The 27,928-nt window shown below is 42.0% G+C and overlaps 1 protein-coding gene across 1 annotated transcript; it reads left to right on the top strand.

The window, feature by feature from the left end:
• Positions 1-184: 184 nt before the first annotated feature.
• On the top strand, positions 185-27,928 carry tnpo3 (transportin 3). The gene is made up of 23 exons (XM_063216777.1): positions 185-481; positions 1,956-2,156; positions 2,283-2,356; positions 2,663-2,819; positions 4,058-4,201; positions 4,599-4,774; positions 5,230-5,368; positions 8,428-8,574; positions 10,144-10,251; positions 12,047-12,138; positions 13,669-13,808; positions 14,475-14,666; positions 14,940-15,031; positions 15,344-15,420; positions 15,509-15,569; positions 16,247-16,387; positions 18,129-18,245; positions 19,015-19,109; positions 19,549-19,705; positions 20,930-21,097; positions 22,987-23,099; positions 26,648-26,736; positions 27,039-27,928. The coding sequence occupies exons 1-22, from the start codon at positions 362-364 to the stop codon at positions 26,706-26,708; spliced, it is 2,772 nt and encodes a 923-aa protein (XP_063072847.1). The 5' UTR covers positions 185-361; the 3' UTR covers positions 26,709-26,736; positions 27,039-27,928.

The raw sequence follows: 27,928 nt of genomic DNA, 5'->3' as shown, positions 1-27,928 counted from the left end.
GAGAAAACCTGTATAATAATACCCATTTGCAATACAACACCAATTATTTCGTGACTCAGCCGAATCCAGCTTTTGTCTGGCAACTGGATTATTTCCCACAATAAAAAGGTGGATTCTTCATTCATTGCCTTGCTACACAGGAGCACTCAGGTTCAGGGCAAAATATGTTCCGCCACTCTCTGTTTCACACGGTGACTTTTGTGCGACACACGGAAAGCTGTGTGAGATGACGGTCAGAGCGGACAGCACAAGAAGCGAATAAATATCAACTGAAACTCAATTCTTCCTCTGGGCCCTAGCGCATAAAACATCTTTATACGCCCTATATTGTTACAATTTGTAGCAAGGCGAGGATAAAGATATGGATGGCAGCAAACCGTCCCTTCCAATCGTATACCAAGCGGTACAGGCTCTTTACCATGATCCAGACCATACCGGTAAAGAGAGAGCCTCTGTATGGCTCGAGGAGCTTCAAAGATCGGTAAGTTTGTGTACATGTAGTGGGGTCTTTGAATGGCCTTTAAGAACGGTGAACTGTTATTTTGTATCATTTTTTTTATATCAACAACCTGGTCAATTCACTCAGATACATGCTTCCGCTATTAGCAACACCAGCAGAAACACCCATCCCCGTGCGTCTGAGGGCTAGTCTGCTGCTAATATTAGCTTGTGCGAGGTACATTTAGCAAGCTAGCTCTAGCTAGCTTTGTAGCGATTGCTGCCGATGCACTTTTGCGCGTGAATTTGTCAACTTAAGTTAACAAGACATTGAAAGCACTGTGTGGAAGAATATGTGCATTTTATCAGCTTGAGTAGAAATGTATTGGAAAACCAACTAATGTATGGGTGCTCAAGTCAATTATTTTCGCTAGCCGGCTACTGGAGTAAATAATCCATGGCATTGTGTGTTGAAAATGTTACAGTGACGGATTGATTATGCTAGTGCACCCTAATTAGTTAGCTTGCTAGAAATGCTGCTTTAGGGAATAGCAGCTAAAAAGCCAATGCTGGGTTCGTGTAGTTTATTGCTTCACAGTTGTCTGTATGTACAAGATGGCTCGTTGGCAGCAATTTTAACTAATGACTAGCTTTGTAGTCATTAGCGGAGACTTTGCTAAGCTACCGCTAGCTTGCTTCTAACTGGTGGTGAGGGGCGTGTAACACAAACGTGTTTGGCAGCTTATTTTGAAAGTTTAACCACTGGTTACAACTGAGCTTGCAGTAACTAGACGAATAAACAGAATAACACCAACCTCAACCCTTGATTCTACACCGTCCCTTGCTTTTATGGTGATTCATGTGGTAATGATACTTAGGCAGGCTTCTTCCTTTTTGTTATAACCATAGACATGTAACCCATTTAATTTCTCACTATGTGGTGTTGGTGTGTTGCATTTAGAAATCGAAAGACCCTCTTTATTGTTATAGCAACTTGCTTTTTTCTCAGAATTAATATTGTTATGTCTTGAACTTAATGAATGAATTCATGGATGTCAGTGTCAACTTTATGTTTGGAAATAAAGACCCTACTCCCTGAACTTAAATGAATGCCTATTAGCAGTAAAGTAGGTAATGTAGTACGCCTCAGCTTACTTGAGCTGAAAGCTTTGACTTGATAATTAATCACACATTTTTGCATACAGATGCTTCGATATGGATGTTTTTCATATGTGCAAGGTGCTGTGTGTCAAGTATAACATTTCTGGTTGCAATTTGTGTGATGTATTTGTTGGACTTAGATGTCATTTGCACAACCTAAGAATTGCTAAGAAATGCTATTTCGTTCCTTCTGACCACCACCGCCTGGCGGTCATCCGTAATTAATAGAACCATGGTTATATACATATCCTTCGTTTTTTGCGGTGGTTAAAGGTTTATTCATTCCCTTGAAGGAAATTGTGTATCTAAGGTCCATGATCTAATGTTATCTCAACTGTATCTCTGAAATAACACAGATGTACGCATGGGAGGTGTCAGACCAGCTGTTGCAGCTGAAGCAGGATGTGGAGTCCTGCTACTTTGCAGCCCAAACCATGAAGATGAAGATCCAGACCTCATTCTATGAGCTTCCTCCCGAGACGCACATAGCCCTGCGTGACTCCCTGCTCTCACACATACAGAACCTGAAAGATCTGTCACCTGTTATAATCACTCAGGTACGCTGGCCTCTCTGGAGACTTGGTTTGATGCTTTGAAAAATACAGTTTAAAGATGTTGTTATCGTCTATGTAGTGCATAGTTTGAGTTTGAAACAAGGTTCTGCTCTTTGTTGTCTTTGTTAGCTTGCCTTAGCAATTGCTGACTTGGCTCTGCAGATGGCTTCATGGAAGGGCTGTGTTCACACACTGATTGAAAAGTAAGTTTTTTTACCCCCTCTTATTCTAATTAAGATGTAATGTTGAAAATCCTCCGATTTTATCTGCAGGTTGTCTGCACTTATGTCTACCTTACTGGCACTAACTGTTACACCATTTCTTTAAAGAATAACGCATGTAATCGTTATATACTGCATTTAGCTTAGTGTGTACGTTGCAATTCTGCTTTATGATTAGATGCTAAACTACATTTCATCACCTTACAGTGTTGTGTGTAATCACAATTGAGTTGGACGTAATCTAATCTAAATTACTCTCTGACGTGTGACTTTTGTTTTGTTTTTTAGGTATGGTGATGACATCAGCGCAATGCCCTTCCTGATTGAGATCCTCACTGTCTTACCGGAGGAGGTGCACAGCCGCTCCCTACGCATTGGTGCAAACAGGCGCACAGAAATAATTGAGGACCTAGCGATGTGCTCAAACACTGTGATCGCCTTGTTGGTAAGAAGAAAGCCTCACAGACGGCTTTATCCCAGCTTCTGTTTGTCTCGGTTTTGCAATATTGTTCATGATCACTATCAAATTCACTCATTTCATTGCCTTTTCATTGCATTTTCACTGATTCACTGACAATATTTCTATGTAAAGTGTTGTAATCGCGATTATTTTGCCTCGAGTTGTTCAGTTGACCGCAACAGCACCACTGGGCATGCACGTGTTCATCGCGCTGCCAGACACAAGATTTGCTATAAAAAACTCAGTCAGGCGAGATGCATACAGGAATGAAACATCTTTGCAATCACACTGATATCCCAACCAGAAATAGTGCAAAGATGTGCTCTACCTGCAGTTTCCCTGCCCCAACTGCACCAGATTCTTGCTATCAACTTATATGCAAGCTTTTGACCCAGCCGCATGTAGAATCTTTATTTGGAATGGTGTTTGTTTACAGACTATTTACAAGTGCTTGGAATTCCCAGTCACCCAATCACAATCAAGAACCAAATCACACAGTGTTACCTGGCAAATATACCGGCGGTGATGAGATTAAGCGACAGAGAATCTGTTAGGTTTAAGCTACCAACATTTATCTCTAATAACCTGTACAGAAGAGTCACAGAGAACTTGAGTTAAATTCAACACTTGCAAGGAGGGTGACCAGGAGACAGAATCGCTGGAGTGTGCAGCAAGAGCGATAGAAGCGTTCTGATATTCTAATTGGTTGTGGCTGCTGTCGCGAATCGCATCATAGCTAATTTGCATACTGTTTCCTCAAGTCCAACTACAAACTGTCGCCCAAGTTGCTCAAATCACCCATAGTTGCCCAGATCGCTTTTGTTTCTTCTCTCGCCAGCGACTCAATACAAAGTCAATTACTTCCGTTGCTGGAATCACTCGTGTCGCACATGGTGAATTTGTGCGTTTAGATTTTTTTTTGTCTTAAAGGGGCTCTTGGTAGGATTAAAAGTTTAATTAATCACTCGGAAAACCCCAAATGCAACTTTTGACAGAGCAGTTTGCTTTGAGTGTCGTGGGGAACACTTCTCATACGAAAAATCGCTTTACCAACTGCTGTAACTGTATCAACTGCTGGCATTCCTTGATGAAAAACATTCTCACAACAAGTTCATTTAAAGATCCTTTTTTCATGACCGTGTAGATTTTGAGACAGGCATGCCACAGGCACCGCGCAAACGACGTCATCCTTCATTGTGCCCCTTTAATTGTTTTTGTTTAAGGTGACGTGTGTGGAGAAGGCGGGCGATGACGAGAAGATGTTGATAAAGGTGTTCCGCTGCTTGGGGAGCTGGTTTAACCTCGGAGTGCTCGACAGCAACTTCATGGCCAGTAACCAGCTCATCATGGTGCTCTTCCAAGTTCTGGTGAGTTCACGGTCATGCACAATCGTGTAGCTGCTGTTATAGTTGATGGAATGGTTGCAATTTTTAGACTTCAAAAGGTTCAGTGTCCAGTGAATTTTTATAGTGATTTATTTACAAAATGTATGCTGACTATTTACTAACTTAATTGAAATCAATTATTATTGAAACATAAATAAATGATTATTTTGCAGCCAAAATTACGGTTTTGCATGGAGCAGATCTGCCTATTTAGGTGTAAAAGCTGTGCGTTTCCAAGCCATAATGAATACTTAAAAATTGACGGTTGCAAATTATTCATGAAAAAGATGTGCAATAAAAGATGTGAATGTCCAGCATGAATTCTGGAAATAGACCACACACTGCATTTTTAAACTTAAAAAAAACCTTTCTGTTTCAGCAAAGACATGATACATCCACAAATTTGCACGAGGCTGCCTCGGATTGCGTGTGTTCAGCGCTTTACGCCATCGAGACTGTGGACGCGCACGTCCCCTTGGCAATGCAGCTTTTTAAAGGCGTGTTGACACTGGAGACTGCCTACCACATGGCCGTGGCCAGAGAAGACTTGGACAAGTGAGAACCAAAAACCAGCACCACCACATGCAAAACACTTCTTATTCCATCTTGTGCAACAGTGACATGCTTGTGTTGACATGTTAATGCGTGTAGGGTTTTATGTTGTATAGTCAGGGCTGGATTAAGATGGGCTGGGGCCCCTAGGCTACAGCTTGATTGAAGCCCCCACAGAAGGCAATTTTGTGGCAAAATTACATAGCCAGTGTCATAATTCCGAGCTACGAATTAAGAATAACACATTTGCTGACAATTTTTTCAACACCGCATCTTGTCACAATTCTGCCTTGCACATTCCCCAACCCCCTTTGACCAACCCCTGGTTAGTGGGGGCCCCCTAGGCTACAGCCATATCTAGCCTGTGCATTAATCCGGCCCTTTGTGTAGTATAGTATGGTATTGTATGGTGTAGTGACGTGTTCATATTGTATTCACTCTTTGAATCTGTGCCACAGAGTGCTGAATTACTGCCGTATCTTCACGGAGCTGTGCGAGACCTTTATGGAGATCACAGTCAGGAGTCCAGGCCAAGGCATGGGGGACCTGCGCACCCTTGAGCTGCTCCTCATTTGTGCTGGACATCCACAATATGAGGTACAGTACATGCGCACACTTGCTCATCTACTCGATGATCTTGCATATTCTTTGAATTGTCAACGTTTTGTGTTCCCATGCCCTTATTGTTCACATATGATTAAATTTGGGGAAATGTCTATGGAAAAGCCTGAAAGTTCTGAAAGGTCAGACCGCCATATCTCATTGCTGTATGAATGGAATGGGCTAGACGGTTCTCACAATATGACGATTAATTTCTAATGTTACATGACACATTTTTGTTTGTGTGTGCGTATGCGTGTGCGTGCGCGCACGTGTGTGTATCCAGGCATGCAAACTTGCCACTTTTCGGCGAAATTCGCCGTTTTGAGACCAAAATGGGACATTTCTGTGAATTGTGCAGATCCGAGGAGAAAATATTTTTGGGGTGGGAAGGGGGTGTGTCGAGCTAGTTGAAAAGTTATGTCATACAGCTCAATGGCAAATTACTGGAGAGATGCCACCACCACTGACAATGACGTTTGACCAATCACAGTATTTGTGTTTGTCGGCACAGCCAATCATACGAACGAGCTCAATCTAAGTCCCGTCCAGGCTTCATACTTCGACAGCGCAAAACTGTTTCTGGTCTGCCGAGCTGCGCAGTTCTTTAATATACTAGATTAGAACGTTTCTCATTATATGATTATGACCAGGCGATCTGACACAGATAAACGTTTCCCAGAGAGTTGTGAGAGAGTTGTGTCCGACCATTTCCCCAAATCCTGACATGTGCCGTCTTTGGACGTAGCTCTACAGATAGGCTCTAAACGTGGAAGTCTGCGTGGTTAGTGAACAGGTACCCAACACCTCACAGTTGGTTCAGTTGTTTTGCCTGATAATTTGACTCCGGAGCTTCCCTGCCCTCGTGAAAAGTAATTTATTCTCATAAGAGCTCCGAAAGCTTGGTTACACGCACGTGTTCCTGATATTCTGTTGTTTCCGTTAATGATTTGAAATGCCCATTTACGCTAACAGTAGAATAGTTCAGTTTCCGTTCGCTGTTCTCAAAGGACATCTGATTTCTGCCCGACTGAATCCTGCTTGGAGAGTTTAGCGGTAGAGCGCGCTACAGGGGAAAATAGGCTAAAGTAGAAAAAACAGGTGAAGAAACGCATGTACGCGAGGCATGCAACATCGGTTGCAGGCAGCTTCTAAAGCGCACAAGAGGGAGGGAGAGAAGGCTGGGCCAGTCAGTCTAGCGTTTGACACGGGACAAATTGCAATAGTAGGCCAAATCATTCCAAATTTTTGTGTAATCCGATTCCCTAGTATATCTAAATGACCTTAAAAAAATAGAATGATATTTAGTGGAACATACTTTTTTCCCAGGTCAAAGTTGGAGCGTTCCTATTCATTTTTTCTACAGGGAGACAATATAAGAGATGGGTGAATAGACTAAAATTTGAGTAGTTTGAGTAAAACTTCAGTAGCTAATTCGAGGACAAAGGGTTTTTTTTGTATTACAAGTTGTCTGAAATATGATAATTAAATATGCATGATGACAACCAGGCAAGTGTTGAGGGGGTGTTAAGAAGGAGACTGCTGAGAGTAGGGGTGCTTAGTGCCATTTGGGAGCATTTTGGCCTATTTTATTTTTTAATAGACCTACTAAGGGTTTTGATGAGGTCAATGGGGTGTTGGGGAAACTTGCGATGAGAACCACTGCTCTATCATGATATATTTAAAAACCTATTTTATCAAGCTATCTACCCAATTCGGCTGTGTTACATGCGCTGGTCATACAAATAAATTTCATGAAATTACGTTCCTTAACGGTTATGCGTGCATTCGCTTACAAAAACAAAGCTTGGGTGAAAATATGGATAATGGGATGCACTTTATTGGGACTGAAACTAACACAATGCATTTGATCAATTCAACATGAGGTTGCAGGCAGCGAGAGTGAGTAAACTCCCGGAGCCCTCCTCATTTCGTCCTCACAGATGTTGCTGTATTAGAAATCCGTTCGGTGAAATGCCACTAATTAGTGCGTTATTTAAAAGTATATCATCAATGAGCATAAAAAGTTTAGCGACACATTTACTTCCTCTTCCTCTCTGGTTTAGTATCACGCAGACCGCGAGATGCAGCAGCAGTCAAACTTGTGTGTTCTAAGTTGCGTCGCACTACTGTTGCTAGGTTGCTTTGTTGTCAGGTAACAGACATAAATAGTAGATTGTAGATGTTTAGATCGCCACTTTAGGATTCCTAACTCAAGATAAGATAGGATTTCCAAAGATAAGATAAGAATCCTAAATGAAGTTAGGATTTGTTTCAGTAATACAAAACCCCAAAAAATCTTATCTCAAGTCAAAAGTTAAGCTAGGACGACTGAAGATAGGAAGATTTCTGTAATACGCCCCCTGGTGTCCGTCTATTTATCATTTATCACCGCTACAGCATTGGCAAACCTCATGCTGGCGAAATACTATTTCCAAACTCCTAGAAGTTTTCTTTCAAAAAAAGTATGCTAAACAATGCTCACACAAAGTCTTTCCCCAAACCTAGTCTGTTAATGACGTTCTCCATTAGATTCACTGAAGGACAATGTAATTTAGGTTCGGTATACCGGGTACCTGGTCATACTAGCCAAGCTATGAATATTAGATTAACTTCTCTTTTTGCTATAAAAACTGGAGCGGTTTTACAGAATGCTAGACTTATTTAAAGACTTAATGGCTATGCCTTTGTCTTTCTCTTTGCTTTCTTTTTTTGTGTTTGTGTGTGGGTGTGAGAGAACATTTCCTTGAAAAAGGTGTTTTTATTTTTGGACTGGGGGAACTTTTGATCAACTCAGTCCCTAACCAGATGTTAAAGAATGTGTTTGGCATTTTGCACTTTCATCCCATTTTGTGTGTTGGTGTAAGTGCATCAGTGTTGCTCACCAACGTTTTGCTCCTTTTCGGCTAATTTCGAATATGTACAACTCATTGAGTGATTAGTGGTGTTCACTGGTATGCCATGACCATTATTGTACTAACAATGGCTTCGTAATTGTGTTCCTGTAGGAATGTTTGAACTCTGTATAAACCTGACTATAAACTACTTGTGCACAGGTGGCTGAGATTTCCTTTAATTTCTGGTATCGTCTGGGGGAGCATCTGTATAAAACCAACAACCCAGCGCTTCACAGTGTCTTCAGACCTTACATCCAGAGACTTCTGCACAGCCTGGCTCGCCATTGTCAGCTGGATCCTGATCATGTGAGTTTTCTAATTGGGAGATCACACCGATGATGACAAGAATAACCGACAGAATCGCTGGACTGTATAGCAAGAGCAACACGAGCGATGATAGTGACAGAGTATGGCCGTTAAAAGCAGAATGCAAGCAATCCATTTGGCGTTGGCGGCTGTCGCCAAACCGCATCATAGCTCTTTTGCATAATATTTGCTGAAGTCCAACTACAAACTGTCACTCAAATCGCCTGTAGTCGCCCAAATAGTTTTTTATCTTTTCTGTCGCCAGTGACTCAATACAACGTTCTTTGACTCTCCGAGTTTAAATTGAGGATCTAAATATATTTTCATGCTCCAAAGAGAAGACCAGTCGCTTCCAAGTTAACTATTTTCATGAAGAAACACCTGGATCACTTCTGTTTACTGCTAATATTATCACCGAAAGAGCTAGTTACTAGTGTATCCTGATAGGCATGTCAGTCATTCAAAAGCAAAAAGTAGATGCGCCGAAGTACACTCACCAACGTTAGCTTCTGATGCTGTGTTGTGCTGTTTTTTCATTCCAAACTTCCATTTACATACCTAATTTGATGACCGCAAACCTCCTTATCGTTCTGTAGGCCTGTGTTTACGATAAGCTAGCTCTGACAGGAAGCTAGGTATGTTTTGATTACCCAGGTGCCTTGATGTGACGTGAACAGGAAGTGTGCATGCTTTCATTCGCTGTAATAACACTCAAAAATACTGCTTTGTGATAAGTTGCACAGATGAAATATCCAAATAATGACTTTGTTGGAGTTTTGACTGTAGGTGTTTTCACAATCTATGTGATTTCTGTTCATCACATAATTACGAAAATCACACAGAATGTGCATTAGAATGTGTATATTCAGAATACACTAAAAAAAAACCTAAAAAACGGGTTTTCCCGTTTTGGGAGCCAACGCATGGGAAGTAAAAACGGGTTTTCCCGTGGTTTGGTAGTCTATGTGTTAAACATTGTGAACAAATAGTATGAGTCGGATTTACAAATCGGAGAGGAGGCCTTTTATTTGTTGCCAGATGTCTAAGCCAAGTATCTACATCTTCAAGCTTCCATCGTGTCCCCATGACTGGCATTGTTTGTTGCTTTCCCACAGAAACTCTTTTAGGTAACCCATTGATGCCTAAAGCAACTGCAAAAAACGCCTGCTGAATGTCTAAGCCCTTTTTGGGAGAGTTACCCTCAGCCTATAAAAACCTAAATATCTCAGCCTCTGATGCACGTATAAACATGAAATAAGGTTGCATTTAAACCCTAAGACCCTCATCTTGCATTAGAATGTGTTAACAGCCACATTGTTATTAAAAAAGCTAAAATCTCAAGAGCCTGAACGCAGCTTATATATCGCTCCATCCACCAAAGGTCAAACAACATATCCGAGTCATCAGGCTAAAATGGGTTAAACGGGTTTAGTTCTGAATACAATGTAATATGTTTACGCCACAGCGAACATACACATTTCATGTATAAGTTTATTTTAGACCAAATGTGTTATTACAATAAAGTTTAACTCATTGATGTAATTTTTTCCTTCGTTTGGCTCTCATCAGGAGGGCATACCTGAGGACACCGATGACTTTGGTGAGTTCAGGATGAGGGTTTCGGACCTGGTGAAGGACGTCATCTTCCTAGTCGGCTCAGTGGAATGTTTTTCACAGGTACGTAATGTATTAGTATTGGTGCACTCTCTTCTATGATGTCATATAATGAGTAAATGTAGTGGTCTCCAAATGGCGGCCCGCAGGCCAAATCCAGCCCGGGGAACTGCAAACATTTGGCCCGCCATGAGGTTGGAAAAAACAAAAATATATACGTGTGTAATCTGATGCCATATGGGTGGATGATTTGTTTGGCCCTCAGCTTCATTTGAGCTACATCATTTGGCCCTTGGGAGAAAATAATTGGAGAATGGAATGTTTTTCACAGGTATGTAATGTATTAGTATTGATGCACTCTCTTCTATGATGTCATATAATGAGTATAGATGCACCGGATCCTGCCGGATACCGGATCCACTGCTTGAGATCCTGCCAGAGCCGGAACCAGATACCGGTCCTACGCCGATCATTATCTGATGCAGCCAACAACTTCTACCACTATTTTTATTAGGCTATTTTTATGTTTTTATTTATTTATTATTATTATTAGGCCATCATTCTTTTATTTATTTGTATTGGCCTGAGATAGGTGGCTACTTGGGAATAATTAAACCTAATTCTTTCTTCACAAAAATCTTCCCGAAAAATATATACCAGAACTGTTAAAAAAAAATCACACTTGGATAGGCCTGCATTTAGCCAGTAGCCTATACTTAGGCCTACAGTTCATAGTAAGACCACAGTTAGGCTATGATGATGACTAGGGTGCATTAAACGCCCTAAGATCTGAAAATCCTACCCTGCATTGGCAGAATTGTTGCTTTGGATTAACATGATGCTTGACATTTTGAATGGCAGTGGATGGGCTATTTTAGCAAAATCCTTGAAGTGTGTTTTTACACTATTTTGGTCAAAACTAGTAAAGACCATCATTTAATGCTCCAGTTCCCTTTGCACTTTCCCAGATTTGAAATTCTCTGTGTCTGTCTGTCTGTTTTAGAGCCTTCCTTCAGGAGGCCCAATTTCACTCTTTAGGCCCATTTTGCTAATATTTTAGCCATGTTCGAACACCCATGTATAGCCATTTTGGTTTTTTTATGTTCGGGGGAAGTGGAAAGGCAACTGGAGCATTCTTCCAAATGACTGTCCTTACTGTTTTTGATCAAAACAAATAGAATTTGCACAGATTTAGCTAAAATGCCCATTTACTACCATTCAAAATTTCAAGCCCATTGTGCCACCCTTTAACAACAATCAAATTTCCTAGAAATTTACAAGGGAGTTATGATCGTGCAAAGGAACAACACTGCAAGAGCAGAGTGGGGTATTGCAAAGTTTTCATTTTCGAGGGGCGTTTGATGCACCCTAATGATGATGTTGGCTAGTGCAGAATGCAGAATATTCTTATCTCTACGGCACAGAACGGGATGGACTAAGCATAATCATAGGCTGCACATTTTCCTGTTAATAGAAGTGTTAAGTTAGTATTAAGTTAAGTTAGTGTTAAGGTTTAATATTTTTCCCGAAAAGGACAAGAATCAAATCCCGGGAAAAGACGAGATGTCTTTAGCAGTATTTGAATGTGTGAAAAGGTGTGGCTATAGACATTTTCAGTATGCTTGGGGAAGTGGATCAATATTGTATGCGTCTTGTTTCACCGTCGGTATGTGCTTGGCATCAGCAGGGACCGATCCTGTTGCCACAGTATGTGTTAGTCTTTTTTGTGCTTACTTTTTTTGCAGTCTCTCTGATGACGGGAAATAAATGGAACACTAGCCATTGCATCACGGCAGAGACAAAGTGAATAAACGTGTTACAGACATTTCATGCAAGTCCCCCTCTGCTTTCTCCACAGCTTTACTCCACTCTAAAGGAGGGCAGCCCCCCCTGGGAGGTCACCGAGGCCGTTCTCTTCATCATGGCGGCCATCGCAAAGAGTGTCGACCCGTGAGTTTCGCCATGTTGAGCGCACTTGTCGTATTTGCCCATATTTGTGTGACTAAGGCACATCGGTTCCGACAGCACTGCGGAGCACTTTCACTTCCGACTAGGGATGCAAACGATTAGTTAATCGTTAATCGATTAAAAAAACATTAATCGCAATTAATCGACAATTCAACTGACAAGAGACCCAGGTGGAATGGGTATGTGAAGAGTGTGTGTGAAGAGGGGTGTGAATAGTGGGAATTTTTAAATCACCTTTGAATGAAATAATTGAAATAAAATGAATTTATATATGGTATTTTATCTCAATATTTTCGAGAAACATTGAGGAAAACGCCGCTTATCAATTAATCGTAAGTCGATCGATAAGGCTATCAACTAATGATTAATGAATTAATTGATAATTTGCATCCCTACTTTCGACACAATTTGGACCCCTGCACACAATTTCAGCACAACAGAGCATGTTTCTGTTTTTGACAGAATAACGGCTAAAAACTAGCCATTGTTTAGCTTGCCATATCTTTTTGAAGCAGGGCACATGGAAACAAACCATTTGCACCCTTAAGCCGGGCATACACTGTGCGATATTTTCAGTCGTGGGTATTAAGCTCCTGCTCACACTGCACGAGGAAATTTCGTGCTTTAAAAGTTCATATCTCACGACTCACGTCCTCACACTATACGAGCCGACAGACGGATGCGAGCAGAATGGTCAGACTGTGCGACACGACACGCGTGTTTCCTGGGGCTGCAGAGGAGGGAACATGCGCACCTGAGGTGGAGATGAGGATGTGATCAGGAGCGAATCGCACGACCCTATTAACTTGTGCATGTGTAGTGTCAAATGGGGTCATAGCACTGCTTTAACTGTGCGATTTAGTCATGAGGCACGACCAGGATTTCAAACCATTTCTATTTTCTTGAGACCCTGCGATTGCACGATCGTGAGGCGAAATCGCTTGTTACCCCATGTACACTGCACGATGCGAGACTCACGATTGACCTGCGATTGAGCAAGAAATCAGCCCAACTTTCAAAAAGTCGTGTGAGTGCCAAATCGTGGCAAAATCAGGGCAAAAGTTGCACAGTGTAAGCCCAGCTTTAAAGAGCTTCGAGACTCTTCTTTCTTATGGTATGTCCATAGCTCTGACACAAAATATGTTGCGGCTTTACAAACAACTTCAAGCATGGTGTGTATTGCAAAAATTCCAAAAAAACAATGTGGCAGTCAATGTGTTGAAGATAGACTAAGGCACTGATGTGATGGCCTACCTCGCATATCTGAGGGTGATTTTCCTGACTACAGTCTCAGCTGCCGCAATGTTTTGTTTGCTAATCTCCTCTGTCTTTTTATTGCACATGAATTGTAAACATTTATTTCCCTAGATGTTTGTCTAACACACAACTTCAAAAGTGAAATCATGCATATTTAAATTTCTGCCTGCCAAGAGCAAATACATTACAGCACATAATGGGGCGGGGGTTATGTTCAACCATGAAGCTTTTTTTTTAACCTTTTTCTTTACGCAGAGAAAACAACCCCACCCTGACCGAGGTGCTGGAGCAGATCGTGCTGTTGCCCCAGTCGGTGCACATGGCTGTGCGCTACACCAGCATCGAGCTAGTGGGGGAGATGAGTGAAGTGGTCGACCGCAACCCACGCTTCTTAGGTGAAGACTTACTGGAATTAACACAATAGATTAGAATATCTTTTTGTCATTGTAACAAGTACAATTGAGTTTTATTAATTGAAGAAATAAGTATTTTTCTAACCTTTTTTTATTATTTAAGTACAAGCATGTAGTACAATTACACATCCACACACACAAGTATATAATTCACATTCCTCACTCACCCATCCACACATCACAGCCATCCACATTTGCTTTGCAGATACTTTGGTAGCATAATTTAGTGTAATGGCCGCTGAGTTTTCAGCCTATTTGTCCTGTCCTTCATGGACCTGTATCTCTGTATGGGCAGCTGTGTCTAGTGGTGGAGATGGACTTAAGATCAATGGAATTGCAGGTTTGAATCCCACCCTTCCACTGCCTATCTCACTCTATGGCTGAGGTGCACTTGAGCAAGGCACCTGACCCCCGACACTGCTCCAGGGAATGTAACCAATACCCTGTACTTAAATAAATAAATAAATAAATAACTGTAAGTCGCTTTGGATTAAAAGTGTCAGTTAAGTGTAATATAATGTAATCTCCTGCCATCGTAAAGTTACAGCTAACCTGATCTGTCAGACCTCAGTCATATCAGCTCTTCCTGTGCGCTTCACGTCACATGTTGAGATGTGACACTTTTTTCTTTTTTTTCTTTTTTTACAGATCCTGTTTTAAATTACCTGATGAAAGGTCTAAGGGAAAAACCTCTGGCGTCAGTGGCAGCCAAAGCCATCCACAACATTTGCTCCGTTTGCCGAGACCACATGGCCCAACACTTTCAGGGCCTGCTTGACATCGCCCGCTCGCTCGACTCCTTTGCTCTCTCCTCTGACGCTGCTGTTGGCCTGCTTAAAGGTATTACCGTATCTTGCGCCAGTATTTCCTGCTAGGAATGTGAAAAGGGAATGGGGGGGGGTCTTGTGTTAAAATGTTTCCAACTGGTGTGAATCAGAGTATGCACATCACATTAGATTGGCCTTAGTTATGAACTTTGGTTGATGGACAGCTGCCTTCCCTGTTTCGAATTGGGCCTTAGTTATGAACTTTGGTTGATGTTGTTGAGGTTGCGCCCTCTAACTTCACAAACACAGGCATCTGACGATTACCTTTACTCTGCTCACCTTTCAGGTACTGCCTTAGTCTTAGCACGACTCCCTCTAGAGAAAATCGCTGAGTGTCTGAGTGACCTCTGTGCTGTGCAAGTCATGGCACTGAAGAAGGTAAGGACATCTATCCCACATGCTATGTGAGCTTTCCTGTGTAATAAATGATTGATTGATAGCTACTAGAAAGTAGCGTTAGTCAATTACCTGGATGTGTTGACTCAAGTGGTTACTAGTAATAGAAGAGGTCTGTGGTTTTGTTTTGGTTGAAATGTAAACCAGGTTACCTGCAAGTCTCTTCTATTAGGAGATTTAACTCACTTGGAGTGAACTTAGCGGGTTAGTAACTAAATCACTGTTTTGTAATATGTCCCTGTTTGACTGACTGTGTTCAAACTTTTCTCTCCCTCGCTGTTTTCCGTTTGACAGCTGCTGGCTCAGGAATCCAGTAATGGCAAGACGGCAGACCCTACCGTGTGGCTGGACAGGCTAGCAGTGATTTTCCGGTATATTCTTTGCACTTAAAGTTGATACCACTTCATACCAAGCCTGAGTGAGTCGCATTATTTGTAAACTATTTGTCATTTTCTTCAGACACACAAACCCCATGGTAGAAAATGGTCAGACACACCCATGCCAGAAAGTCATTCAGGAGGTGAGTACCATTGTGGCATTTCATGTTTTTTGATATGATTGGCCTTGTTTACACGAGACATTTAATGCAGCATTAACTCAATTGAATTCCGAATGAAACGTAATTCCGCTTTGAAAACATCATGTAAACACTTCAGAATTCGGAATTAAATGTAATGTTAACTCGACAGAACTATTTATTTTGGAATTATTCCTCCGGAATTAAAAACATAACGTAAATGTGGACAATCTGGGTTTTGTTTGACTATTGTAAGTTTTTACTGGCAGTATTCTACTCTTGTGGTGTTCCACAAACTGTAGTTATCAATTTGTGTTGCTACTGTTGTTTATATGAGCAAAGTTGTGTCACCAATGCCAAGGTAGTGTTTCCCAAAAAACATAGTGAGAGCCTAAGTAACACAGACATTCATAAGTGATTCCCAAAACCATCATATCAATTTTCCTTTGTCAACTTGACATCAGAGGTTTGAAGCAAAGCGGGTATATAAGAGTACAGGTTTCAGGCAGAGATCACTGATCAGTGCCATCAAATACGTATTTCTACTGTATGTCACAGTGTGTAGCTTAAACATGCGTTGAATGCATTGACTTGTTAAGTGTGGAAAGACCCATTTGTAAGGCATTCAGTGTGTTTTATTCAGTTACTGAAGTGTGTTACTTGCCTGATGTTTTTTACAGATCTGGCCAGTGCTCTCTGAGACACTGAATGCACACCAGGCTGATAATCGAATTGTGGAGCGTTGCTGCCGCTGTTTACGGTTTGCCGTGCGCTGCGTGGGCAAGGGCTCCGCCTCGCTCCTACAGCCCCTCGTCACACAGGTGGGTGCATGTTGGTTGAATGTCAAAATGTACAAGCAGAATTCCTCCTCCACCTGTGGCCATTTTTCAGAGGTGATTTTTCTGTAGAGATGAGCAATCAATGTAATGATGCCAAATCCGATCGTTCAGGAAGTGGCATGGGACAGGTCTTGCTTTATGTCATGATGCCAGAAGCTCTCCCTCTGGAGTGGGCTAGCTCAAAAATGAACACATTCATTTGATAACAAATTTTTGGTCTGGATCCTCGATGCCCTGGAGCACTTGAGTGGGAGGGGTGAGCTCTGGTTTGAAATGAGTGGTGACCAATCACTGACCGTTGATGTTCATGACGTATGTTATTATGCTCCCAAGTGCCAGCCACTTAAAGGACGACTAAACCCTCCCCAGAGAAGCTTAATCAGACCATTTTTGAATTCCAAAGTAATTCAAAATGAATGGTCTGGCCTGTCGGAACAAAACTGGAACAAAAGGGGCCCTCTTCTAGTCCATGGTGGCCTGTGACCTCTGTCCTGTTCAGGGCTTGGCGTTAACACCCCCCTACCTGCCAATTGCAGTTAGACACCGGCTTTAGGCTGTAACAAATTGAGCCTCACTAGCCATTTTTGCTGGTAACTTATTGGGTACGATGAATTAAAAAAAAAGTAGTTGTAGTTTTCTCTCAGTGGTGACTATCAAAAAGGAATTCAATAGTCTGACGAACTTACACCCATCTGAATCTGGCACATTCATCATAGCGTGCATGTCTGACTAGAAATACCATTAAAAAGTATCCTGCAGTTAAAATAAACTAGCGAAGTTGCTCTCAACAGACATGCAGACATTAAAATGATCAAGGCAAAAGGAAATACGACGGTGTCATGAGAAAAGTTAAATGCATGTTTTCATACCTTAATATTCTTGCATATTTCTTCTACTGTGGTTCCAAACAAACCCTTGGTTAAACAATGCGCAGTAACAGACACTGCGCTTGAAATGTCGGGATCACAGGTGTCAGTCTTGCCTTCCAACAACCACAACATTTTGGTCAATTGGCACACAAAAACAGGATGACAAAAGTCAGTAGCCCTTTCGGCAGGTAGCCGCATCTACGTGCTTTCTAGTTTGTGCTATTATAAGCAAATATTCCAGAAGACATGTTACACAGATGACTGAGGGCAAGCGAAAGTGGCAACGTCTGTCTTGCTCACCAGTTCAGAATGGAATATTTGTGATGATCTTATATTACAGGCATAATGAAGGAACAATAATGAAAACCTCCTCCATCACAATGAAAAAAACATTGTCCTAAAGTATAGGGGGTTTGTTGTGCTATGTGTTATACAGCAAAGGGCTTTCTTGGTACATCAGTTCTTCTATACTTTCCTGTAGCCTGCATTATTGGGCCAGTGACAATGCTGTGTTCCTCAGAAACTTGATTAAAATATTTCTACAAAACATGTATTATATCATATTATAGCCTATTATATTAGATCATAGTGTAATATATTATAGCCTATTGCATTATAGTTGTTATGATGGTTAAGAAAACTGTGGCTACTGCAAAGCCTGAATGACTAGTGAGTCAGGAAAACCACTTGCCAAAATGGTTGGTGAGCAAAAACGTTTGTCGAGCCCTAGTCTTATTACAGGAACATAAACACATTGGATCAATGAGGGTTGCACATCATTGCATATTATGCACACATACACATTACACTTCCTTACTTCTAAATGTGTTGTACTTTGCCTTTTATGTGTACAGATGGTGAGTGTGTACCAAGTCTACCCCCACTCGTGTTTCCTCTATCTGGGGAGCATTCTGGTGGACGAGTACGGGATGGAGGAAGGCTGCAGACAAGGACTACTGGATATGCTGCAGGTACCAAGAGCTAGAAATGGGTGGCATTAGCCGTCTCAGCTGAATAACAATACTACTACTACCACTACCACTACCACTACTACTACTACTAATAATAATACATTTTATTTGTAGCGCCTTTCAAGGAATCCAAGGACACTTTACAGTACAGCAAGTTAAAGTCGTAGAATGTTAAAATGGCAATAAAATAAGTAGTAAAGCTGTAGAAATAAGTAGAAGTAAAAATAAAATAAAAATAAGAGTCAGCAATACAAGTCAGCAGTACATGTAAAAGCTATAGCAGTGTGACACAGAAATAACATCAGGGCCAGATATTGATAAAAACTCGATAAAATAAAATATAGGTAAGGTAAAATAAGAGCTGAAAGGTTGTCATAAGCTGTCTCAATGGAATGGGTGGCATAGGCTGTGGATATGGGATGCCGTGTAGATTTGGCTTATAGTACACAGTGTATGACTTGATGTGTTCCTTCATGACCAGAAAAGGCAGCAAGTGAAAAATGTAGCATTGCAATTTCAGACTACGGCATTTAACAAACAAAGCATTTAACAAAGTTAGACCAGTTTGGGATTTTGCATTGTAAGAACCTTGTTAAATTTACTTTCCTTGGTCTGGAGGAGAAAAATCTTCTTCTTTTTTTTTGCATATCTTTGTTGTCTCCCACCAACTAAAAGATTTACTGTTACCTAAGGCCTTCAAAAGATTTTGATGTACTTTTTTACATTTTGTCAACGACGTTTCATGAGGAGTATTTGTCTTCCTCTCCAGGCTCTATGCATGCCTACATTCCAGCTCCTGGAACAGCCAAATGGGCTGCGTAACCACCCTGACACCGTGGATGATCTTTTCAGACTGGCCACAAGGTTAGTGTGTGTGCACGTATTTGTGGATTTATTTATTGTTATTAATGTCTATCAGTGCACTGGGGCAGTCGGGGCCTAGTGGTTAAGGAGATGGGCTTTAGATCAGAGGCTTGCAGGTTTGAATGCCACCCTTCCACTCCCTATCTCACTCCATGGCTGAGGTGCTCTTGAGCCAGGCACCTAACCCCACACTGCTCCAGGGACTGTAACCAATACCTTGTGCTTAAAATAACCGTTGGCTTGGGTAAAAGCGTCTGCCAAGTGTAATGTAATACAATATGATGTCAAATGCACGTGTGTCAGATGCAGTCTTGTAGATTTTTGCACACTTTGACTTTGCTGGTCCCAGCATTTTCACCATTACATTTTTCATTACGTTTTATATTGAATTTTGCCTTTGTCTTGTGGTGTTTTTTTTGCTGGGCTCATGGATTGTTAGGTTTGTCCAGCGTAGTCCTGTCACGCTCCTCAGTAGCAACATCATCATCCACATCATCCAGTGCGCCATCGCTGCCACTACCCTGGACCACCGGGATGCCAACTGCAGCGTCATGAAGTTCATTCGGGATCTCGTCCACACGGGAGTATCCAATGATGTGAGTACTAATATTCAGTACTAATATTATACCTGATAGGTCAAGCCCATGATCTGATCGATAATGCATGTTATACTTGTCATTATATTTCTATGCACGTGACAACTAAAAATCCTTCCATTATAAAGGTCAGATTAGACTTCTGCAACTGCGCTCGTCAAAAGTTGCGTGGGAGTGGCCACGAACCAACATTGTATTCATGCATCTGCAAGTTCTGCGAGGTCCGAGGTCTCGTCGCTAGACACATTTGAAATTGCGCAATTACTTTCACTGCATTGTAAGCACTGCGGTCATTATTAAGCAATGTTGCTTTCTAGCCCGGTTAGTTATATTTTCACACAAATTGCAAAGGCAATGCACTGGTATCATTATTTGACATGGGCTACCCAGTCTGTTTTCACGAGCAGAAAATGCAAGCATGTAAATACAGTTGATTCTGCCCATGTGTGTCTACATTCGGTGGAGGACCGCAGGCATTGTGCCACGAGTGTTCAACTGATGCATTGTTTGTTACTTAGCTTGTAGCTTTGTGTATTTACACACATTTACACACAAGGCATTAATATAGTTTTTAACTGAATACAGCTCTGCTCTCGCAAACTACTGGCATTGCGCTGCCACAAGAACAGAACAAGGAAGTGGCGAGACGACCATTCATTGCGTCTTTTGGTCTGCGTCCTCTGCGTCCGTCCGACGGATAGTTAAATTTTTTCCAAGGCGCTCGACGATGGGCGCAAAGCCTCTGCGAGGGGGGCGTGGACTCGCACAGACAGAAGACGGACGGACGCAGAGGCTCTGCGTCTGAAGCATAAATCTAGCATAAGCATCCTTGCTTATTTTATTTACTTTAAAGTCAAATTAATATGAGTTAGCCATAATAAAACACAAGTGATGCAGGACCCTGATCATGAAGTAAGGGATTTGGGTAGTACATGAAAAGTGAATGGTTTCATGGATTACTCCTTACTAGGGATGCTAAAAATGTATCGGTTAACAAATAATTGCCTAATAAAATGTTCATTGGTTAAATTAAATTAGTTGCAATTAATTGACAACTTGACTGGCGAGAGACCCAGATGGAATGGGCATGACAAAGTGTGTGAAGAGTGGGAACATTTCAATCACCTTTTGGATTAAAGTATTTAAATATAAATGAATTTACATTAATTCATTTAAATTTTCCGTTTTTTTTTTTTTTTTTAATTTGCATCCTGCTCCTCACAGCACGAGGATGACTTTGAAGTGCGGAAGCAGTTGATTGGCCAGGCCATGGAGCAGCACGGCCCCCAGCTGGTGACGCAGCTGGTGCACTCCTGCTGCTTCTGCTTGCCGCCGTACACGCTCCCCGACGTGGCCGAGGTCCTCTGGGAGATCATGGTGTTCGACCGGCCGGTGAGCCACACGCGCACACACACAAATACACGCACACAAAGTATGCAGTATACACATAAACACACACATACCACATGGGGAGATGGTTTTTTAAAGATATTGTGTGGGATTTTAATGCATTTGTTATAGACAGATCAGTGAAATAGTGACAGGAAATGAATGGAGAAGGGCGATGGGTTGGAGTGACTGGATTCGGTTGGATGGATGCATTAGCATGCTTAGCATGGAGATGGATGCATTAGCATGGATGCATATGGGCAGTCATGGGTAAGTGGTTAGGGTGTCAGACTTGCATCTCAAAGGTAGCCGGTTCGACTCCCGACCTGCCAGGTGGGTGGGGGAAGTAATCAACCAGTGCTCTCCCCCATCCTCCTCCATGACTGAGGTACCCTGAGCATGGTACCGTCCCGCCACACTGCTCCCCAGGGGCGCCATTGAGGGCTTGCCCCTTTGCACGGGTGAGGCATACATGCAATTTCGTTGTGTGCACTTGTGTGCTGTGGAGTGCTGTGTCACAATGACGATGGGAGTTGGAGTTTCCCAATGGGCTTTCACTTTTCACTTTATCCTGCGCCTCAGCACAGACTACACACTAAACCTTGACATTTCTCCTCTGGTTTGCCTTCATACCACATGTATAAGATTTAATTTTAAAAAAGAATGTTTAAGATTCAGCAAACGGCGTATCCGCTCAGATGATGAGGCAATTCGTTAGTCCAATAACGCCATGCTTCAGCTAATCAAAAGCCTATGTGTCATCTGTCTGCTGCATACCATTCTACTTTGAGAAATTATCCCTGGACAGTGTTGCCAGGGATGTATCCCTGGACAGTGTTGCTTATGATGACCGTCTGTGGGTAAAAAAGAGCATTTGGGCGGGTTTTTCTGCAGATTTATGGCCATAGAAATCAGAAGGATTTAAATTGGGCAGGATTTGTGGGTTCTGAGCACTTCTTGGCCTGGAAATCACCAGTCCCATCTGGCAACCCTGTCCTGGGAGTTTAGATGCTCACCATCATAGTACTTGTCATTCTCTGGGTCTTGTGACTGCAATGACTCCAATTCACATCTTGATGAGAGACTCAAGGCTGCTGCGTACTTGCCGTGCCACATGCCTGAAATGAAAATGTGGCGCCACCACGTGCCTGACCCATCCATGTGTTTGCACTTCTCTGACATGCCGACACTTCCTCCATGAGAGAAGAACAAGGCAGTGTAAACAATGGGCAGAGGTTTCAGAACCTTTGGTCAGGTCAGCCCTGAAACAGAAGTGGCTTTCCGGCCCTGTGGTTTATTCTATGCATGTTTTCAAAACCACACAAAACCGAATAATATATGAAGAAAACGTCTAGTCCTCTTGATTGTACGGCTGTTTTTCTATCGATTTATTTAAGATTTACTTTGTGTTCTTGGTTGGAAGGATAGTGCACTGGTGGCACTTCATCTATTAATAGCACATTTAACTGGAAATCAACTATTACGTCAGGCAGTGGTGATGTTGCTTGACGACGCAGAACTTCAGTGCCATTCATTGAATCTTCTGAAATGCAGCCATGCTGTTCCTGCAGTTTTGACTGCACTTGTGTAGCTTAGCTTACAGCTATTTGCAGTACCACTAGCATATCCCTAGAGGGAAGACTTGAGGCGATTCTGAGTAATGTAGGTCAAGCAGGAATCCTGTTGTGTTGTCATTAACAATTCAAGTCACAGCACGACTAAGCTATGTCATTGTCATATTTCAGGATTAAAATGGTCAAGGTCAAGACCTTCACCGGATTATGTCATTGTAAAAGGCTACTTACTAGATTTGGCTTTTGGGTGTAAGTACATCTAAAAGATTCCTGACAGGTTGGCATGGTTTCTAAACACTTGTGACCATGTTTTTCCAGACTTTTTGTCGCTGGCTGGAAACTGCACTGAAGGGTCTTCCCAAGGAGACATCGGGCGGTGCAGTGACTGTCACTCACAAGCAGTTGACAGATTTTCACAAGCAGGTGACCAGGTGAGTGACAACGCTGTTGGAGCACTGCAACTAGTTTTCATTTCTAACGGCTTTGTAATGTATTAATACAGTCGCATAAGTACCACAATGTCGCACACACATGAGCCAGGTCGCGCCCTCCTACCGTCTCAACACCTTCGCCGTTGCTTCTAGTCAGGCCAGGAGCAATACAAATATTGTTTGTGAGCTCGGGAGAAATTGGGAACTCCATCCACTTTGTCGGGAAGCAATCAACTTTGAGCAGCTCCAACGGCCTTGGGAAGATGCGTGTTCAAGGCAGTGACGTGGTTTAAGCAGACATTCTTTTGGGACTAAGAAAATGTTTGGTTTAAACTTCGGCACAGCCTTTTCTGGCTTAGACCAGTAGCTTAGCAAGGGAAGCGTGTCAACCATGCCATTTGGGAAACGTAAATTGTAATGCTCTAGGTCAGGGGTCCCCAATCTTTTCCAACTTGTGGCCCACTTGAAATTTTCACAGAGGTTCAGGGCCCACCTCTGACCCAATAAACAATAAAACCCAAATAAATCAACAGCAACTCACACAAAAGTATGATATTGATCTTTAGATTTCAAGGCCCACTTGGAATACTTTCAGGGCCCACCATTGGGCCCCGGCCCACAGTTTCAGATTCACTGCTCTAGGTCAAACCAAGTATCAAAGACATTTGAAAGTCGATGATAATCAGGCCACACACTCATCCCTCCGAGCATGCACAAACTAATAATGTGCATACAGAGACAATGACGGAGTGTATGCTCATGAAAGAGCTGATTTGGTGGTGCACACTGTAACCTGTGTCACTCCTAAACACTCGCCCCGTTAAGCATGCCCAGGCAGGTCGGGCCTGGACAGGTTGGAGCTGTTCACTTGCACAAGTCTTAGCTTGAATTACCCAATGAGTCTGGCTGGTTCTGGTGCAATTGAATCATTAAAACACAAACACACACACACACCACATACCAACAGATTCCGTATGGAATGTCTTCAATAGCTTGCTGCATGTAAACATGCCTTCAGTAGGATTATGAATCAGCAGGTGTGTCGTTAGCCTGGTCCTGACCATCCCATAATACTACCACTTCATTTCGTATTTATGGTCTGGCATTTCTTTGCTCTGAAGCGATTGTAGGAAGCAGGAAGTTTGCATTCAGTTATGGTTTAAAATTATTGGACACCTTTCACCCAATCGCTGGCAGTTACTCAACAACAACATAGCGCAGACCAATGGCTCTGGCGCAGATGTGTACGTCATTGTCACGAGCGTCCTCCCCCTTTCGCCCCCACGTGGGGGGCGTATTCGATTATTGGCTGTTTTCTGGGGGGGCGTTGCGATCAAAATTCTACTGCTCCAGGCACTCCACAGAGAAGCACGGCCAGACTACAGTAGTGGAGACAATCCTTTGGCGGAAGTACGTAGGATGGCTTGCAAGGCTAGTGTGTCGTTCCCCAGGAGGAGTTATTTCCAAAGTTATTTCCTTTGTGTTGGATTGGCTACACCAGTAATGCTCAGTTCTGACTAGAGCTGGGCGGTATACCGTTAAAAAAACGTGATCTCGGTTTCACCTACACAAGGTTCTCTCTTTGATGAGAGACGTTGTTGTTGTCGTTGTCGTCGTCGTCGTTGTTGTCGTTGATCTTACTAGGCTATGTGCGTGAACTTCATACTTCGTGTCACACTTCATTTCAACTCTGCTATATAAGTCCACTGTTGCATTTCTACTAGGGAATGTCAGCACAATTTAAGATGTTGATTGAAGCAATACAAATAATTGGTTAATCGCGCTAAAGAAGCTGGTGAGAGTGAAGCATAATGAAGAACCCACATGGCATGGATGAATCATGATGAACATTTCAATTAACTTAGCCTACATTTGATCTCACAAAGTTAAATAAAATGCTATTCTAAGGGCTACAACAATTCTCAGATTCTTAACTGTATTTAATTACCATCCCAACTGTGTGTACAGGGCTGCTGTTAAGGCTGCTTATGAGTTTTGCCATAGAGGCTAATTTAGCCTAGCTTACAAAATGCAATGGGTAGACAAGATACATTGCTACATTGCTGTTTGAAATGATTTGGGAGCAAAATAGGAGCGAAATACATCACCATATGACACAAACTACCTGACAAAATACCTTCTACATTAGATTTGGCCTTTAATTCAAAGAAAATATTCACACAATGTCAAGTAAATCTATTTGTTTTCTGTCCATCTGTTTCGTTTCTGTCCCACTGTGTTTACTCGCTAGTCAAGCGCCGCACAAGCGCAACATACCGGACCTAGTGATCAGTGTTGCCAGGTGTAGAACGAGAACTAAGCAATTAGTGTTGCCAGGTGTAGAATGAGAAATAAGCAGTTTTGGGCGGTCTTGGGAAAAAAAGCCAAAAACAGCTGCTTATAATAATTTATTAACCCTTTTTCCTTGAAAGGGAACTTTAAAGTGTTGGGTAGGGAAATATAAACTATACATTATAAAAATATTATTGAAATGAAAAAGTGATAACATAGAAATGGAGATTAATTTAAATTCATGATTTTATCTCATTTTTAAAATTATTTTCAGTTTTGGGGGGAAATCGCCGCTTATCAAAAAACGTGCAGAAAACCCTGATATCAATTTTCATCAAGAAAACCGTGATGCACATTTTTTCCAAAACCGCCCAGCCCTAGTTCTGACATTAACATATTACCAAAAGTATTTGCTCACCCACCCATCTGGTCACAGGTGTGTAAAATCGGGAACCTAGGCATGCAGACTTTGTTTAAAAAAAAAAAACATTTGTTAAAGAAAAGACAACTCTCAGGAGCTCAGTAAATTCCAGCGTGTCTGTCATAGCATGTCATCTGTGCAACAAATCCAGTCATGATATTTCCTTGCTCCTAAATATTCCACAGTCAACTGTCAGCTTTAATATGAGAACAACAGCAACTAAGCCAGAAAGTGGTTGGCCACATAAACTGATGGAGAGGGGTTGGCCCTGCCGTGGCCAACCGGTAAGGTACAGGTGAGGCGTATAGTGTAAAGAGGCCACCGACTTTCTGCAGCCAATTGCTACAGAGCTCCAAACTTCACGTGACTCTCAGATTAACCAAAGTGCAGTACACAGAGAGCGCACATCGATCAGTGTTGCCAATTCAAAAACGTGTCTTTTTGATGTCTTCAGCACCACTATTAAATTTCTTTTAACTTTCTTATACATTTCAATGTTCATGAAGAGTGACAACACGACACAATACATATAGTTGTTGTGACTTCAACATGCCATCCTCACGTTATTTAAACAGGGATATGTAGCATTATTGCCATTTGCCCTGGTGAGCTTGAAGAAATGTACACGGTAGACATTTTTGGGTAAAGAAAACCGAGGAAAATATTAAAGAATAGGAATTATGTCTGTATCTTGTCTCTTGCGTTGCGGCAAGGTTTGCAAGCATGTTATACTGTCCTTTGGCCTGAGTTTGAAATGTTACACTAGCCCCTTTTTGGTTTAAAAACACTTAATGCAGGCATTAAAAAATGGAAGGATGTGTCTGTTGTCTTACAGTGCAGAGGAATGCAAGCAGGTGTGCTGGGCGATCAGAGAGTTCACCAGACTGTACCGATAGCATGGCAGCCACGTCGTCTCCATACCAGGTGATCTTTTAAAGCCTTTCATGGCTGCATTATATGCTGCCCTACTAAGGCAAAGCACAGTAACTGCATGTTTTTAAGTCAAAATTGAGTTGAGATTGACAATGGTCTTAATCTCTGACAATGGTCTTAAACCTCCTTTATCTTGTGACAAAATCTTTTGGTCCCTAATGTGTCCCATTGTATAGATATTGCAATGTCTGGCAGAAGTATATCTAAAAGTAAATGAAAAAGTGAGCATGGCGTATGCATGTTTTTGTGAGTGATGTGCTGACTAACAAGTACGCACTGTTTTGTGTCATCAGGTCAGATCTTTTGTTTGCAAGCATTCAGTAATGATGTTAACTGCAGAAGAGAAACTTAAAGGGAACTCCTCCTTCGTGAAGGACATGGTGGGTCTTGGCACTTTGGCTCTGCGGAAAAAGCCCATGGGATGTATCACAGCTTTGGCGTGACTGACAGGGTAAACAGAAACGTGCATTTGCCTTGGTTTGGTTTGGGAAAAACCAGAAGAGCCCTCTCTCTCCCTTTGCCACTTGACTCCTCCCTCCCCAACCACACACCGATACCCACTGTTGCCACCACGAGCGCGAGACGAGACGAGGCGATGGGAGGGCACACTCCTCTGCTGTGAGGCGTGTGATCAATCTGGTGAGGAGAGCAGTCTGACTCCAGTTGGATTTAATTCAGCAGCGGTTGGATTTCTGCGTTTTAAGAAAGAAAGAAAAAAAAAACACATGTGCATACATACACAAACACCACACAAAAGCAAACACAGAAAAAGATGTGCCTGGTTGCAAATGATAATGCATTATTGAAAAAAAAACAAAAGACTTGTAAGTTTTTAAAAAAGCAAAATGGAGAAATGATTTATTTTCATGGACGTGTCTTTAAAAAGCAAAGCTAGCTTTGCTGTCTGTGCCATAAGAGAGAAAAATCAAAGACAGCAGCTGCCTGTGGGACAGGAGGAAAAAAAGTTGTCGTCCTGGGAGATATGGAGTCACGTTTGACCCTTTTAAAAAGTTGGCTGAAGTTTTAATATGGACTGCCTGCAGGCTAAGCTGTATTATAAACAGATTTTTTTTTTTTTGTTCCATCAGCATCTTTTGGCATTGCCCATTCTAGACTTATGTAATCTGGCAATGTGTAGATATCTTGTGATCAATTAAAAAAGAAATTGAGGAACAAATGAAAA

Source organism: Engraulis encrasicolus, chromosome 15 (assembly GCF_034702125.1).
Source record: "Engraulis encrasicolus isolate BLACKSEA-1 chromosome 15, IST_EnEncr_1.0, whole genome shotgun sequence".
Taxonomy (NCBI): domain Eukaryota; kingdom Metazoa; phylum Chordata; class Actinopteri; order Clupeiformes; family Engraulidae; genus Engraulis; species Engraulis encrasicolus.
This window is presented reverse-complemented; position numbering and strand designations above follow the sequence as displayed.